The sequence below is a fragment of the Mycteria americana genome, chromosome 25, assembly GCF_035582795.1.
Source record: "Mycteria americana isolate JAX WOST 10 ecotype Jacksonville Zoo and Gardens chromosome 25, USCA_MyAme_1.0, whole genome shotgun sequence".
In the NCBI taxonomy this organism is placed as follows: domain Eukaryota; kingdom Metazoa; phylum Chordata; class Aves; order Ciconiiformes; family Ciconiidae; genus Mycteria; species Mycteria americana.
This window is the reverse complement of record NC_134389.1, coordinates 3,102,503-3,118,230: the sequence shown is the minus strand read 5'-3', so window position 1 is coordinate 3,118,230 and position 15,728 is coordinate 3,102,503. Positions and strand designations below refer to the sequence as shown.

Sequence of the window (15,728 nt, the reverse complement as noted above, 5' to 3'; positions counted from 1 at the left end):
CCCCCACTACCTCCGCGCCGCGGACCGGTAGGCGAGAGCGCGCATGCGCACAGTGCAGGCGGCGAAGTACACGCCACGCCTGGGCGGGAGCGGCGAGGTGGGCGGGGCTGTTTCGCGCATGCGTGGGGAGGCGGAAGGCGGGAAGGGCGCTGTGCTGTCGGCGCCATTGTGGCTCCTGTCTGACAGGATGAGGCGGGCTTGGCTGTCTGCCCTCTTCGTCCTCCTCCTGTTCTTGGTGGTGTATGGCTTTGCCTTTAAGCTAAATGTGCCCCAAGTGTTGTTGTCTTTCAGCTGGGAGCTCCGGGTTCCCTTTGAGCTAGAGGTGGAGGGGGGGGTGTTATTCCTGGTGAGTGGGTAGTAGTAATGGGGAAGCAGGGGCCGTCACTCCTGGTGAAAAAGGGAGTGCTGTTGAGGGAAGACAAAAAGGCTATGGGGAGTGTTGAGGGGGTGGGAGCCCTCTGGTAACAGCTAGAGAAAGAAGGGGCTAAGGGAGGATGTATGGAGGAAGGGTCAGTGGCTTGTTTTCCTGGGCTACGTAAAGGTTTGGAGAGCACAAGGGGCTGTCCTGAAAAAAACCCAAAACCCTGAGCTCAGGGTCTTCCCGTGGGGTTGTGGGCGTGGCTGTGCTGTGTGCTTGCGAGACAGAAGGTGCTTGGCTTATTTAAAAGCACTACAGCCTGAGGGGCCTCTATGATCTGACAGGGAGTGGGTGACTGAGGGGATGTTGTCCCATCTGCTTGTGCTTAGCTGTGGGAAGCCAGTTTGTGTAATCAGAGCAGGGCTGGTTTGTTTTCTGGGCTCTTGTTGGCCGGTGTCGACATCAAAACTTGGAGAAGAGGGACCGTCAGCTGTTGGCCTGTGCACCTTTGGAACTTGATATGTGAGCTGTTGTGAGCGAGCTCTACACAGCAACTGAGATGAATGCATTGAAGCAGGGTATTACGGGAATAAATACTAAAAAAGGGAGTGTTTTAATGACAATATGAACCTGCATTTATTTAAGCACTCTGCCACTTTTTTTTTAAGCCCATTTAAAGATACACCTGTGAGTGGAGACGGGAAAAACATCCTCTTGTCTTTCTTTCAGCCCTTCCTCATGTTACGATGTAGTCACTGGTGTGCCCATTTATGAGAACGGTGCCATTTGTTCCCAAAAAGCTTTGGCGTCTGCTCAGTCTTCACAAGCCAGAAAGCTAAGCAGTGTTGTGGCAGCTGAGGAACATGGTAGGTAGAAAAGTAAAAATTCGTAGAGCAGAGGATTGTACTTGTAGATGTAAATTTTTAGAAGGAAGAACAATTTAATTCTGTTGAAAAACCTATGGTTTGTGATAGCATATTATTCAGGCTCTGTAGGATGGGAAGCCACCTATTTGTTCTTTATTATTTTCACTCGTACTAGCTTTTCATGAGTTTTGAAGCCAGTAGGAGCTTGTAGATGCTGAATTAAGGATTATTTGTTCTCTTGTTGTAGTGACAGGCCATTTACTGCGTTGTGATGTCATTGTTGATATGATAGACAGTATTGAAGTTATCTCCTGAACTCGAGAACTCTATGTGGATGATTCTCCCCTGGAGTTGGCTGTGAGAGCTCTGGACATCGAAGGTATTACTTGCGAGATAATTTCTCCTACTATAATTCCAAAGTTGTAACTCTTCATCCTGAGAAAGAAATGCTTCTTGTTGTCTTCATATTTAAAGGGAAAGGAAGTTTGGTTTTACTGTGTCAGCTAGCAAGAATCCATGAGTTTTAGTCTCTGTGCGAATTCTCTTTTCTGTAGATGATTATCAGATTCCTGTAATTTGTGAAGTGACCTTTTTGCAGAATTAGAACTTCCCCTTGAACATTATAAGCTTGAACTTCATGACCAAGTTATTGTGCCCGGTGCGTCTGACCTTCTTCCAGTGGCCTGGAGGTGAAGACAGCCACTGTGAGAGCAGTGCAGTTGGGACAGAGCAATCTTGTTTTGTTCATGAGAGTCTCCTTCTAAACAGAGTTCCAGCTAGATCTTATGTCCTGATATGTGGCCATCCTCTTTCCCAAGTATGACCAACCTGATTTGTAGTAAAAGAGACTGTAAAGGCAAACAGGAAATTTTGGGGTCCGATTCTGAGTTTCTCTGAATGCTTTAACTTCTCAGAGTAGTTACTTGGGCTCTCTGAGTAATTGTAGTTACTTGGGCTCTCCGAGCTCTCCACATTAATAAAATGAAAATGGTGAAAGAATTCCTAGACAAGAACAACGATGTTCACATGCGAGCTGCATCTGGTCTTCCTAACTGCACTATCTATGTTGTAGAAGCTGGATTTTTAGGTAATAAGAAAATGAAAGCTTGACTGTAAAACTTTCACATTTCTTTTTTTTTTTTTAATCCGGAACATCTCCTTTAAAGTATAATTGCATCCATTATGTTGGCAGTGGGCATCTAAATCTTAAGGCAAAAGCAGACTGCATCTTTTCAAGTGCATTGATCTGAAAATGGAAGTTGGCTTTTCTCCATTTGATGGGCTGCTCTCTAAATCAGAGTAATTAACTAAACTAAAGATTAACAACAGAGAATGGGCCTCAGAGCTTGGAAAGCATGTGTCACAATTGCCTTCATGCCACTTTTGTGCTGCTTGCTGAACTATTTTTGTTGGAGAGTGTTTGGATTCAAGAATAAGTTTTTACATGATACTGGATACTTTGGAGGGTGAATAATGAGAGCCTTTCTGCTTCAGTCACTAATTCCTATCCAGAAAAGTTTCACAGTGACCAGAAGTGCTGGCTGCCTCATGGCTGTCCTTCTCCATTCTGCACTGAAATCTGTTTATTGACAGAAGAAAGATGGCTCCATTACAGAAATTAGCATCACTGGTACTCGCATTGCTCTAGGACAAAACGTGATGCAACCTTCAGGTTTCCAGGCCAATTTAGGAGTGCTTCTGTTATTAATCTGCAGATTAATAACTTTTGGTAAATAGAGTTGTGTTTCTTAATAAAAAATGCGTTACCACCATTAGTTGCTGTTGATGGTTCTCAGGAGCAAACCACATGTTTTATTTCAGGTTTCACTGTTGACCCAGGAGATAGGTGGATACTGGAAGTGAAGCGAGAATATACGATCACTGTAGAAGTTTATGACACAGGCAGCACTAGAGTGCTGATGTGAATATGTGTTTAGTTAACAACGAGCAGCTGCCAAAGGGAGTGCCATGATGAATTGTGTTACAGATATTTAGCACTAATAAGGAAATGAGAGAGAGAAAGAATGAAATTAAGCCTTGCTGTGTTGTTATCTCAGTCTCTCCCTCAGTCTCTCTCTCACACGCATTTCTATTCACAGTTCATCCGTACCGATCTTCGTACTGTGTTACAAACATCTACAGAAATGCTCAGTTCTGTGAGTGTTTGTGGAAAGTGCATCGGGTTTTCCTTGGAAGGGGACACAGTTTTCACTGATCTCTGTCAATTTGCAGAACCTGAGAATAACTCACCATTTTTTTAAGGAGTGTTTTGAAGAGCTCCTGTCTTCTCATAATGGGTCTTACCATATAGTTCAGGTCCTGACAGATGGCATCGCAGGGATAAAAGCTGAACTGGTTTCTGTTGTACAAGTAAGAGGCAAAGGTGGTACTAATTTTCTTCAGATTTTTTTTTTCCTAGTCCCTCCGGTCATATAATTACACTCTTGTTCTCACTTATGTGAAAGGAACTGCTCTATGGTTCAAGTTATGCCGTATTTCTCCTGCAAGAGCAAGTTCCTCTCTACAAGGTTTTTGTGGACAATGCCTTCTGCAGTTTCTGCAGTTGTGAGCAGTCCAAGAAGCAAATCAGCCTCCCTCAGAAACGTGAGAAACCAGGCTCTTTGATAGAAAGGCCAGGAAAAATTGAATTACAGCAGTGACTCTTGAACTTTCTGCTCTGGCATCAGAGCAGCAGCAGCTCTTACCTGAGCTGTGTGCAGCATGGTTGCTTCTTACCTAGACCATGTGCAGGTCCATGGCACACTTGCTCTTTGCCAAGTAGTGTTCTTGCAAACAATTTCCAGACAACGTTTTGGAGTGAGGGTGTTCCAGGGACCATTCTCCATAAGGAGAATTAGACATAGTTTTTGAAGCTGATGAGTTTCAAAGCAGAAGCAAGTTTTTCCATGCCAACTGGCCTCAGCACCTAGGAATGTGAATTAAATGTGTTCAGGAACTAATATAAATGTAGCCACAGACTCCTGTCTCTAATTTTATAAAGAGGAAAATATTTTGGAGGCAATCCAGCATGTTATAGCGACATTTTGATTACCACAAAAAAGAAGCGACTGATTTCAGATGAATATTTTTTAAGCTTATGTCCTAAGCAATCAGTACGAATCTTCTTCGCAGAATTTCAGACCTGTTCAGGCTTGTATAAAGTGTCTAGTTCTGTTACCCAGCATTTGCGAATGGTTAAAAGCATGAGCTTTCTCCTTTTGATGGTAAGCTACTTTGCTTGAAATTTTGCTTCCTTTTTTCCTCTTTTTTGTAGGATGGCTCAGGCTTGCTTCCCCATCCCAGTCAGCCACGAGCAGGAGGTGAAGGTTTACCTTCCCATCAAGCTGCCACCTTCTTTCCTTGCATTTCCACACCATCCCATGGAAGTCTTGTATTGATATAAACTTCGGGTGAAGTAGACTGGATAGGCAAATCATGAAGGCCTTCTTGGTGTGAGGATCTCTTCCAGAAGAAAAGTTAGTTAAAAATGTCTAGCCAATAGAGGCTCAGTGAGAATCCTGAGCACTGAACGCGCCAAAACACTCTCATTTTCCTTCTTTAGCCTTGTAACAGTTCTCCCACACCGCTCTCTGTTTAGCTTCCTCTAGCAAACCCCATTTTTTGTTGATAAAGTAATGTACTCTTTTCCTTTCTCCAGAGATGCCATGCTCCCATCCTCAAGTCTTCTTTCCCCCCATGCTTTTCCTCTGTCTTCCTCTCTCATGCCTTTTTGTTGTCTTGTTCTTTGGTCACGTGCCTGTGTTCCTGGGTCACTTGCTGTTCACTTGGCTGCGCACCATTAAAGTTCACTGGATTTTTGAACTGTGGACAGTGTTGTGTAAGCGTAAGAAGAGGCAACAGAGATGCGCTTTTCCCCTGTTCTTTCACAAACTTTGGTCCTTAGTTACCTGGGGTAAGTGGTCTCCCTGTGTCTTGCCTGGAAAAATGGAGTTTGTTTGGTTTTACTTGAGCTGTAAAATAAGTCTACGTGTTTTTCATTTTACTTCTGACAGTCCATTGTGAGACGTAATAGAAGTTTGAAAGGTACTTTGAGATCCTCAGTTGAAAAAGTTATAGGAGTGCTGCTGCTGGTTTTGGTTGGGTTTTGGGGTTTTTTTATACTGTTACTCCATAGCTAAACTAGTACTGCTCGCTTTGTTACAGGAAATAATCCTGTGGTGAATTGTGTGGGCTGAGCCAGTGAAGCTTTTCTTATGTCAAATCAATGTAGTTGCCTACCAACGATCAACGTAGTTGATTTGAGCAATGGCTTTTGAGTTTTTGAGTAGAATACCTCCTTTCTGTAAATTTAACTTCTCTGTAATAGAGACACAAATGTGTATTTTCTTCAGTTACTATGTCTTTGCCTCTTTGCTTTCATTGTAGGTCATCCCTTTTGCAGCCTGGATTTTTAAGCCTGGAAACTTATGATCTCTGTTTGGGATTCCTGGGACCGGTTACAGCCTATCTGCGTGTTTCTGACATGCATGAGTTGGAGGTGGATCTCACTGATAAGGTGATGCTGTCTTAGGGAAGCCCAAATGTTTCTAAACCCGAATGTGGTAGGATATATTTCCCTGCCCACAGAGAGGAGGCAGCACCAAGGTAGGTCTTAGGATTAAGCATCCAGAGCAGGACGTGGATACAGAGCCCTCAAGGAAGAATGTATGAAGCACACTCTTCCTTTCTCCTCTCCCCTTCTCTTTTTAATCTAGCTTGAGATTGGCAACTTTCTCGTCGTTACCGTTTGAGTCCTGGGTTTTCAGTGACTTCCCTTGCAGAGTAAATACTTCAGGTACATGAAGCTGAAGCTGCAAGCAGCATCTCCTATCGTTACACTTGAGTGAGTATTACAGTTGGCAGGTTGGAGCACTCTTAAGTACTAACTGATAATGTTCACCTTGTATTGAAAAAAACGGAACTGATAATTACACCAGAAAACCCATTTACAACCCCCTTGCTATTTGCTGGCTCACTGTGTAAATGTTAGTAGAGTGCATGAAAGGTGTCAGGACTGTAATTGCCAGCTTTAGCAGAGAGTTCTCAGGAGAATCTCCACCTACCCTTCTGTAAAATGTTAATGAATTTCTAGATAACTTTTTTGGCAGGCTGTGGCAATTAACTCGTATTTGTAAAGCTCTTTGAGATTTCTGGTTGCAGGACTAAAATGTTTTTTCATCTCCCACTGCCTATGTTTCTGTGCTACCACATGGCATATGAAACACATCGGAAACAGTGATATGTCTCTGCATTAATTCAGACCTGGTAGCTCCATCCATAAATTTTCTTTTGACAGAGGAATTGATTCCCTAACACTTACTGTATTTATTAGGTGGTGTTTTGCCACTCAGAGCTCTACGCATCCTCTGTCTAGGACTATGGATATCTCAAAGTTCAAGCCTCAATAGTATAGTAGTCACAACTTGCCTATTAGTTCCTGCCTGAGTTCTCTCCTAGTTATCGTGCAGAAAATGAACGGTGTCTTCAAAGGCAAATGCAAGAAGTGGGAGAATATTCTGAATTGTACGTACTTTGAGCTGTTGCTGTCGGCCAGACGAGTGGTAGCTACAGCCTGGGACAAGATGGGAAGAAGTTTGACTTCTGCTCCTTGGAAAGTCGAGCTAAGAGTGCACAGCTTTTAAATCTGCTCACCTTTGAGTGTTTCTGACCCACCGTGGAATCCTTTTTTTCAAAGTTCTTTAAGGAAAAAAAAAAATCCCACTTACGATGATATTCTGAAGCCTCGATGTTTTGTCTCTTAAATTCATATAAAAAAGGGTCCTATAAATAATTGTTGTCAGGGACCATTGATACCATTTCTATATTTTGGCAAAGTATCCATTGTTTTCTCCTAGTCCTTTCATTCAGAAGGCAGAATCGCTTCCCTCACTAGGAATCTCTGTACTCTGTAATAAATCTGTGCCAAGATCTCCTTAGACAGGCTCATGTGATTGAACACTAACAGTCCTAGTGTTCTGTCTAGTGACGTTTCACAAAAAAGAAATGTGTATAACATTTTACAGCAGAATATTTTCCCTTTTACTAGGTCTTTCCTCCATTTAAACTGATTCCAAAGAAAATCACTCTTATTCCACACAATATGAGGCAGGTGAGCATTATTTCTTCTGAACAAATTAGAATTTTTTATTCCCCTTCACCTATTGCTTTCTTTCCCCCTCAGTATTGGTATCTTTCAGGAGAGGTGTGCAAGAGGCAGCTGGAGACATTAATTCCCTAAACCCCAGGGTTTAGGTTCCCTAATATATGTATATTTGTTTTCCTTAGTGAACAGCTTTTGTTTAAATATACTTCAGGTGCTGTCAGAAGGTGGCCTCAGCCACAGCCCATCATCCCTTTCTCTGTCAGCTCCATCACTGAGGTTAACCAACTTGGACAAGTAACGGCAAGGATAGTCAGAGCAGCTGTGATACAGGGTGCTATCCAGGTGGTTAGTGAAGACACAGGAGAAGTTACTGTTTTTTCACAGGTATCTTTCCATTATCTTCTTTTCTGTCTCATCCTTTCCCTTCTGCTTGGAAAGAATTTTAATGGTTTGTCGTGGTTGCCTTGACCTTGGAAAGCTGGCCTTGGAAAAAACTCCCGTTAATGCCATATTTGATCTCATATTGTACTGTGACAGCTAAGGGGAAGAGGTAGTTGTAGAACTGCTGTTTCAGTTTAACTTGTTTCCTGTTGTAAACAAGAGATGAGGCCGTTACAACTTGGGTGGGAAGCTGCTATTTCTCCACGTGTTTTTCTTTTTCCTTGCTTTCTGGTGCCCCCAGGGGGATATTGTTAAAGGCAATATTCACAGAATCACAGAATCTTATAGGTTGGAAAAGACCTTTAAGATCATCGAGTCCAACCGTAAACCTAACACTACCAAGCCCACCACTACACCATGTCCCTAAGCACCTCATCCAAACGGCTTTTAAATACCTCCAGGGATGGGGACTCCACCACTTCCCTGGGCAGCCTGTTCCAACGCTTGATAACCCTTTCAGTGAAGAAAAATTTCCTAATATCCAGTCTAAACCTCCCCTGGCACAACTTGAGGCCATTGCCTCTCGTCCTATCAGTTGTTACCTGGGAGAAGAGACCGACCCCACCTCTCTACACCCTCCTTTCAGGCAGTTGTAGAGAGCGATGAGGTCTCCCCTCAGCCTCCTTTTCTCCAGGCTAAACAGTCCCAGCTCCCTCAGCCGCTCCCCATCAGCCTTGTGCTCCAGACCCTTCCCCAGCTCCGTTGCCCTTCTCTGGACACGCTCCAGCCCCTCAATGTCTTTCTTGTAGTGAGGGGCCCAAAACTGGACACAGTATTCAAGTGCTGAACACAGCACTCACCAGTGCTGAGTACAGGGGCTCGATCACTTCCCTAGTCCTGCTGGCCACACTATTTTTCACAGAATCACAGAATCACAGAATCATATAGGTTGGAAAAGACCTTTAAGATCATCGAGTCCAACCATAAACCTAACACTGCCAAAAACCACCACTACACCATGTCTCTAAGTACCTCATCCAAACGTCCTTTAAATACCTCCAGGGATGGCGACTCAACCACTTCCCTGGGCAGTCTGTTCCAATGCTTGATAACCCTCTCGGTGAAGAAAAATTTCCTAATATCCAGTCTAAACCTCCCCTGGCGCAACTTGAGGCCATTTCCTCTTGTCCTATCACTTGTTACCTGGGAGAAGAGACCGACCCCCACCTCTCTACAACCTCCTTTCAGGTAGTTGTAGAGAGCGATGAGGTCTCCCCTCAGCCTCCTTTTCTCCAGGCTAAACAGTCCCAGCTCCCTCAGCCGCTCCTCATAAGACTTCTGCTCCAGACCCTTCACCAGCTTCGTTGCCCTTCTCTGTACGCGCTCCAGTACCTCAATATCCCTCTTGTAGTGGGGGGCCCAAAACTGAACACAGTATTCGAGGTGCAGCCTCACCAGTGCCGAGTACAGGGGCACAATCACTTCCCTAGTCCTGCTGGCCACGCTATTTTTGATACAGGCCAGGATGCCATTGGCTTTCTTGGCCACCTGGGCACACTGCTGGCTCATATTCAAGCGGCTGTCAACCAACACCCCCAGGTCCTTTTCCACCAGGCAGCTTTCCAGCCACTCTTCCCCAAGCCTGTAGCGTTGCATGGGGTTGCTGTGGCCCATGCACAGGACCTTGCACTATTCAATCCAAGTCAACAGGAACCAAAGAGCTTTAAAAGAAATCTAAGTGTGTTAGTTTTGTCAGCAGGTACCGGCGTTGTACAGGTGACAGTTTGGAAATGGTAAGCCAGCGTGGCAATATAACCACCTACTTGGCGGCTCCTGGAGAAACTAAACCTTCCCCACTTGGCAAAAAAACAGCTGAGCCCTTAACCAGGATATGGATGGTTTGTTTCAGAAGTAGAGCTATAGACCACTTCAGGCTGTTTAGTTTACTCAGATGTCTCAAACCTTAGTTGTTGTTTTATTTTTGAAGGATCAAATGGAATTAGAAATAATTTAGTTAAAAGCAATAAGAATTCATGTACCTGCCACAAAACTTATAACAGCCACTGAGGCAGGTATTGTAGCCGATACTGCAAACTTCTGTTGGCCAGAAGTTAAGGAGGATTCTTACCCTAATAGGCTTCTGCAATGAATAACTTGCTGTGGGTTTAAACCCTGAGGTAAGTGTTTACTTGCGTGATGGAATCAGTAAAAAGAACTACTTCAGTTCTCTAATTCAGTAATTCTAGCATGTGAAAGTGAGTACTTCTACTAGCTCATGAAACAGAAGCAACAGCCTTGTCCAGCTGTTCAGGCTGGCTGCTTTAGTCCTGTTTACCTAATGCGAGGAATTCAAGTGTTGTAATGGGCTAGAGCTCTGCACTTAACTGCAGTTAGGCCCTGGGAAGCGACTGCGTGGGAGTGTGCAGGGGAAGGCAGCAGAGAAGTACCACAGGGTTAGCGAGGAGGAGCCTGGAATTGCCAAAACACAAATGCCTGGAGTAGCGGGTACTGACCTCAGTTGTGTTTTAGCTCACCAATGCACAGTACTTTCTGAAATTCCTTTGTAGAAATTTGGGGTGCTGTCACATGCTTTGGGAATTGATTCATGGTGGGAAAAGAATAGGATCTTTTCACTGAAGTTAGTAATTTAATCGAGGGAGAGGAGGGTTTGTTTTGTATTTTAAAGGGCCACAGAGAATATACTACTGGTAATAAGTTTACGATGCATGTGTCATCATTCCCCTTTCACTCCCAATTTTTAAGTGTTCGCGTTCAATTTCTAACGGTGTATAATGTGACCTAATGATTTGTCTGCTCTTCGTACAGGATCGAGGTGAGAAGTCCAGAATACAGGAAGCCTAAGATGACTTCCAATTTCTACAGTGACAATATTCTTCCTTTGCAGATGCCAGTCTTCATGGTGGGGCTGAACAGCATGCTGACTCCGTTTTCCTTTGGTAATGCTAACCCCGAACTGATATTCCAGTGGTCAGTGAGCAAAAGAGATGTTCTAGACCTTCTTCCTCAACACATGGAGGTACGGAGCAAACCACCAAGAATGGGTTTGAGACCCAGTGCTGTGGGTGAAAGCATCAGGAGATGGGGCAAGCAGCATTTAGGATTCTTAACTGAGCAGATGAGCCTTGAAGACTGCATGGTTCAAGTGCTATCTTCCCAGTCGATTGTAGTTAGTATATGAAGTTAGGGCATCTCACACTCTTTCCATCTTTTCTCTCGCAAAATCTTCTTCAAAACATGCAAGCCTTTGCAGAAGATTTTGCATAAAACTTTTGACTCTGTAATGATACTGCTGTAATTTTCTTTACCTACTCTATATATGGCCCAGATGGAGATGCTTGAGATTGTGTGCCACTAGAAACTTCTGTATGTTGTATGGAAAGCAGCAAAGTCTGAACAGATGAAGTCACATCTGTGCTAGAAGATCCCATTGTTCGGAAGAGAATCCAAGAAAAAGGGGATTTTTCTGTTTCTACATGTGGCACACTATCTCCTTACTAAAACTAGCCACTTACTACAGGTCACTTGGTCCTTGCATTGACAGGTATCTCTAACAGGTATCCGTTCAGCTCCCGTCAAAGAATTAATGTCGCTATGGTCGTGTATACAAAAGCAGCAGGTAGAACCAGTATTAAGGTAATGGTGCAATGTCTGAACGCATCTGCTGAACAGTTTGAAGGAAACCGTACTGAACTATCGGATGAAGTGCAAATCCTGGTAAGTGCCAGGTCATGCTCGTTAGGGAGATACGTGTATTTTGAGTGGAAGAAACTTGCAGGCAGTATGCATGGACAGGTGCATCCAAAAAGCTTCCTTCCAGGCCTACGTGTTGGGCATACCTGCATAAAGAGGTTCACACCTCCTTTTGTTCATGTCTGTTGATCAATAAAAGGTTTTCTTTCCCTCCTGACTTACAGCTGTCATTAATCCAGATTTTTTAAAAAATTCTCAATGAACTCATTTCTTTTTGTTCTGCCTGTAGGTATTTGATAAGCTGTTGCTATTCTCTCCTATGTTTTCCACTGAACAAATTTTGATGTCCATGAATTCTCAACTCAAGCTGTACACAAACAGGTAAACAAAGAAAGGAAAATCCAGAATGTAGAGACAGTTTACGATGTGTTTCTCTCCTGTTAGTGCGTGAAGCTGTCTGTCAGCTTATTTTTCCCATCCTAAGATACTCAGCAGAGACTTGCAGACTTCCTGCTGCATGACTGAGAATTTGAGGCATGCTCAGTTTCAAATTTCTGTCTAAAAAGGCTGTATTAAGTGTAGTTCAACACAGCAGAAAATGGCAGTCAAATTTTAAAGGGATAGCTCTGTACTGGCAAAACTTTCACTGCTCAGCATTGACAGATGGAGCAACATGATTAATCTGAGAAAATTAACTTCTCTAGACCTACAAAAGCAGATGTCTTGCATATATGTAGCTCTTAGTGTCTGCTTATATAATTATTTTTGGCTGGTAGGTTTACACTGTGCATTTCTGGGGAATCTCCTGGGTTACTCCATGGCCTGCAAATGTGTATTGGAGTGACTGCTGAGTGGGGCTGCATCTGCCCGTTACATGCAGTTTAACAAATCCAGTCAAGAAAATGCGCCTTCATGGTGCTCAGGCTGTTGGCATGGGGCTGAAGCCATAGACTTCATGTCATACCCTGATCTCCTGCTACCATTGAACCTGTGAGTCGGTAGTTCAGTGTGATATCGAACTAGAAGAACTTCAAGAGCAGCATCCTGAATACATGGTCGATTGTCAGGGAAAAAAAGCATTAGCTGCTGATGTTTCTTGTCGCTTTAGTGGTCACCACTTTGAGTGAAACAAACTGCCAGGCTCTTGAAGTCTAACAGACCTCTTTCACTTTTGTTCTTCACTAAGGGAAGGGGCTGCATCTGTGAGCTTTCAAGTCTTGCAGCGTTACCCCAACTCTTCTGGAACGTGATCAAGGAACGTGATCAAGGTCTCCTGAGAGCTGGAGCCGTCACAGGCATTGCAGTGTTAGAAGTGACTTCTTGAGAAGTCTTTGGAGTCAGACAGACAATCATAATGGAGCAGTCTGCTGAGAGAATGCTTTTGGTTTGAATGTTAGTAAGTATTGTAGGGTTTAAAATAGTTTGTACTGGCCTAACCTGCTTTGTTATCACGGAGCATGATAATTTTGAGACAGTGATCGTTAAATCTGGTCAGAGTGATTCAGAAAGTACATTTTTAGGGCCCTTGAGTGCAAGAAAGACATTAGGAAACTGGAGAGAGTCTGGCAGAGACCCACAAAGAAGTGTCTGGAGCACAAGATGCATTAGGAGAGGCTCAGGGCTTTGGGTTTGTTTAGCCTGGGAGAAGGGAAAGGGGTTCCTACTTGCACTGGGTAGTAGAGAAGGTGAAATTACACACAGTGAAAGGACAAGAGGTGGTGGTGACAAGTTGCAGCAAGGAAATTTTAAAATGGAGAGTAGGCCAAAAAAAATCACCCTGAAGTTGGGGTAAGCACTGGAATGTCATCCTTGGAAGTTTTCAAAACTCAGCTGGACAAGATCCCAGGGAATCTGATCCAAGTTTGAAGTTAGCCCTGCTTTGAACCGGGGATTGGGCTAGAGACCCACAGAGATATTTCCAACCTGTTTTTTCCATAATTCTATGCTTATTATTTCTTTTTGATCAGTGTAGTCGTGGGGTGCTTGTCCATCTGCGTTGTCTGTATTAATGAATCTGAAGTGATGATGGAGATTTTTGTCTACCTAGCAAAAATGACTTTGGTTTTATCCGTATTTTAAAATACTCGGAAGATGAATATTCTCCCCCAGACTACATTGTTGAGCTGGAAAGAGCAGAAAAACAAGGAGACAGGATTCCCGTGTCAGGAATCACAACTGGTGCAGCAGTCACAGAAGTCCAGATACAAGAATCAACCTACAAGGTGAATAATTACTTTATATATAAATACTTTATATATATAATAATATATATAATAAAATAATTATTTTATATAAAGTTCCATCTTTATATAAAGATAGCCTTAATTGCTGTTTTAGGTCAACTGCTTTTTTAGCTACATGCATGTAAAATATGCGCTTTTTTGTGGCACTTAATCTTTTGTGGCTTTGTCTTTCATGGCACATGTTCTGATTGTTTTTAGCAAAAGAATACATATCATTTCCTGAAGTTCAGGTATCCATTTTTTAGTAAGTGAAATATAAGAGTATACTTAAATCATATACATTCACAATTTTCCGTTCTGCTGTGTTACAGACACAGCTAAGATTACCACAAATAACAGATAAGAGAAAAAAAAATCTCCATATTACCACGTTTAGATTAGATTTAGATTGTTTGGATTATCAGTTTTGCTGTTTTCCCCCACTGAATACTGAGAATATGATAAGTGGTTTTGTCTTGTTGGTTATCTTTCGCAGAGTAATAGAACAATAAAAGTGTGTCATTGAAGAAATTCCAGACTGGCGAGGGAACTTAGGGCAAATGTACCATATTGAGCAGGTAGGGATGTGGAGAATGCTGTTGCTGGCCCTCCCCTTCCCTTGGCAGCCCTTTGACAGCCCCACCAACGCTGGGGCTCCACGCTTGCCTAGCCACTTAACAGTCCAACACTCTCTATCTCACTCTCGCCAGAGCCCAGCTCCAAAACTGAAAACGTCCAGTGATTGCTTCCACACCGAACGTGCCAGGACTGAAAGCTGTTGCTGGTCCTCACTGTCCCTTGGCACCGCATTCATGGCCCCACAAACATTGGGGCTCTGCACTTGCCTAGCCTCCTAACGGTCCAACACTCTATCTCACTCTCGCCACAGCCCAGCTCCAAACTTGCAAACGTCCAGCGATTGCTCCCATACGGAAGGTGCCAGGACTGAAAGCTGTTGCTGGTCCTCACTGTCCCTTGGCAGCCCCTTCACAACCCACCAACACTGGGGCTCTGCGCTTCCTCAGCCACCTAACGGTCCCCTCGCTCTCTCACTCTCACCAGAGCCCAGCTCCAAAAGAGAAACCGTGGCACGGTTGCAAAGGGCTCCTATACAAAAAGTGCCAGGACTGAAAGGCATCTGAAGCTCTCAGTTTTCTTGGAAACCCCTTCACAGCCCCAGCAACGTGGAGGGTCTGCGCTTGCTTTACCACCTAAGCCTCAGGCTCACCAGTGCCCAGCAACAAAACAAACACTCACAACACAGGGCTACAAAGAGAAGTGGCCAGGACTGGAAGTAGTTGGCATCCGTCACCTTCCCTTGGCAGCGCATTCACAACCCCACCAACGCCCGTGCTCTGTGCTTTCTCTGCTACCTAATGATCCCCCTCACTTACTCCCTCACTCTTGCCAGATGACAGATCCAAAAGAGAACCCTCCAGCAAGGGCTCCCACACAGAGGGTGTCAGGACAGAAAGGTGTTTGTAGATCTCAATTTTCCTGGGCAGCCCCTTCACAGCCCCAGCAACACCAGGGCTCTACGCTTGCTTTACCACTTAAGCCTCACCCTCACCAGAGCCCAGGAACAAAAAGGACAGCTGTCCGCATGACCTCCCACTCAGAGGTGGCCAGGACTGAAAGTTGTTGCTGGCTCTCACCTTCTACTGTCACCCTACTGTACCTTCTACTGTCACCCTACTGTTGTGGTTTAACCACAGCCAGCGACTAAGTCCTACACAGCCGCTCGCTCACTCCCCCCCAGTGGGATGGGGGAGAGAATTGGAACAGTAAAAGTGAGAAAATTTGTAGGTTGAGATAAAGACAGTTAATAGGGAAAGCAAAAGCCGCGTGCGCAAGCAAAGCAAAACAAGGAATTAATTCCTCCTTCCCATGGGCAGGCAGGGGTGTTCAGCCATCTCCAGGAAAGCAGGGCTCCATCACGCGTAATGGGGACTTGGGAAGACAAACGCCATCACTCTGAACGTCCCCCCCTTCCTTCTTCTTCCCCAGCTTTATACGCTGAGCATGACACCATGTGGTGTGGGATAGCCCTTGGGTCAGCTGGGGTCAGCTGTCCCAGCCGTGTCCCC

The 15,728-nt window shown here is 44.2% G+C and overlaps 1 protein-coding gene across 1 annotated transcript; it reads left to right on the top strand.

The window, feature by feature from the left end:
• The first annotated feature begins 187 nt into the window (after positions 1-187).
• Positions 188-14,939, top strand: NUP210L (nucleoporin 210 like). Its single transcript, XM_075524660.1, is given in 29 exon segments — positions 188-328; positions 330-346; positions 1,088-1,224; positions 1,472-1,646; positions 1,809-1,903; positions 1,906-1,976; positions 2,236-2,311; positions 3,046-3,145; positions 3,324-3,330; positions 3,457-3,613; positions 4,513-4,639; positions 5,129-5,137; positions 5,611-5,740; positions 5,940-6,067; positions 6,715-6,780; positions 6,782-6,851; positions 7,271-7,333; positions 7,539-7,551; positions 7,554-7,711; positions 9,696-9,776; positions 10,614-10,745; positions 11,284-11,310; positions 11,312-11,443; positions 11,709-11,800; positions 12,606-12,663; positions 12,666-12,781; positions 13,467-13,641; positions 13,861-13,892; positions 14,816-14,939. Coding segments are annotated over 29 exon segments (2,709 nt in total).
• The last annotated feature ends 789 nt before the right edge of the window (positions 14,940-15,728 follow it).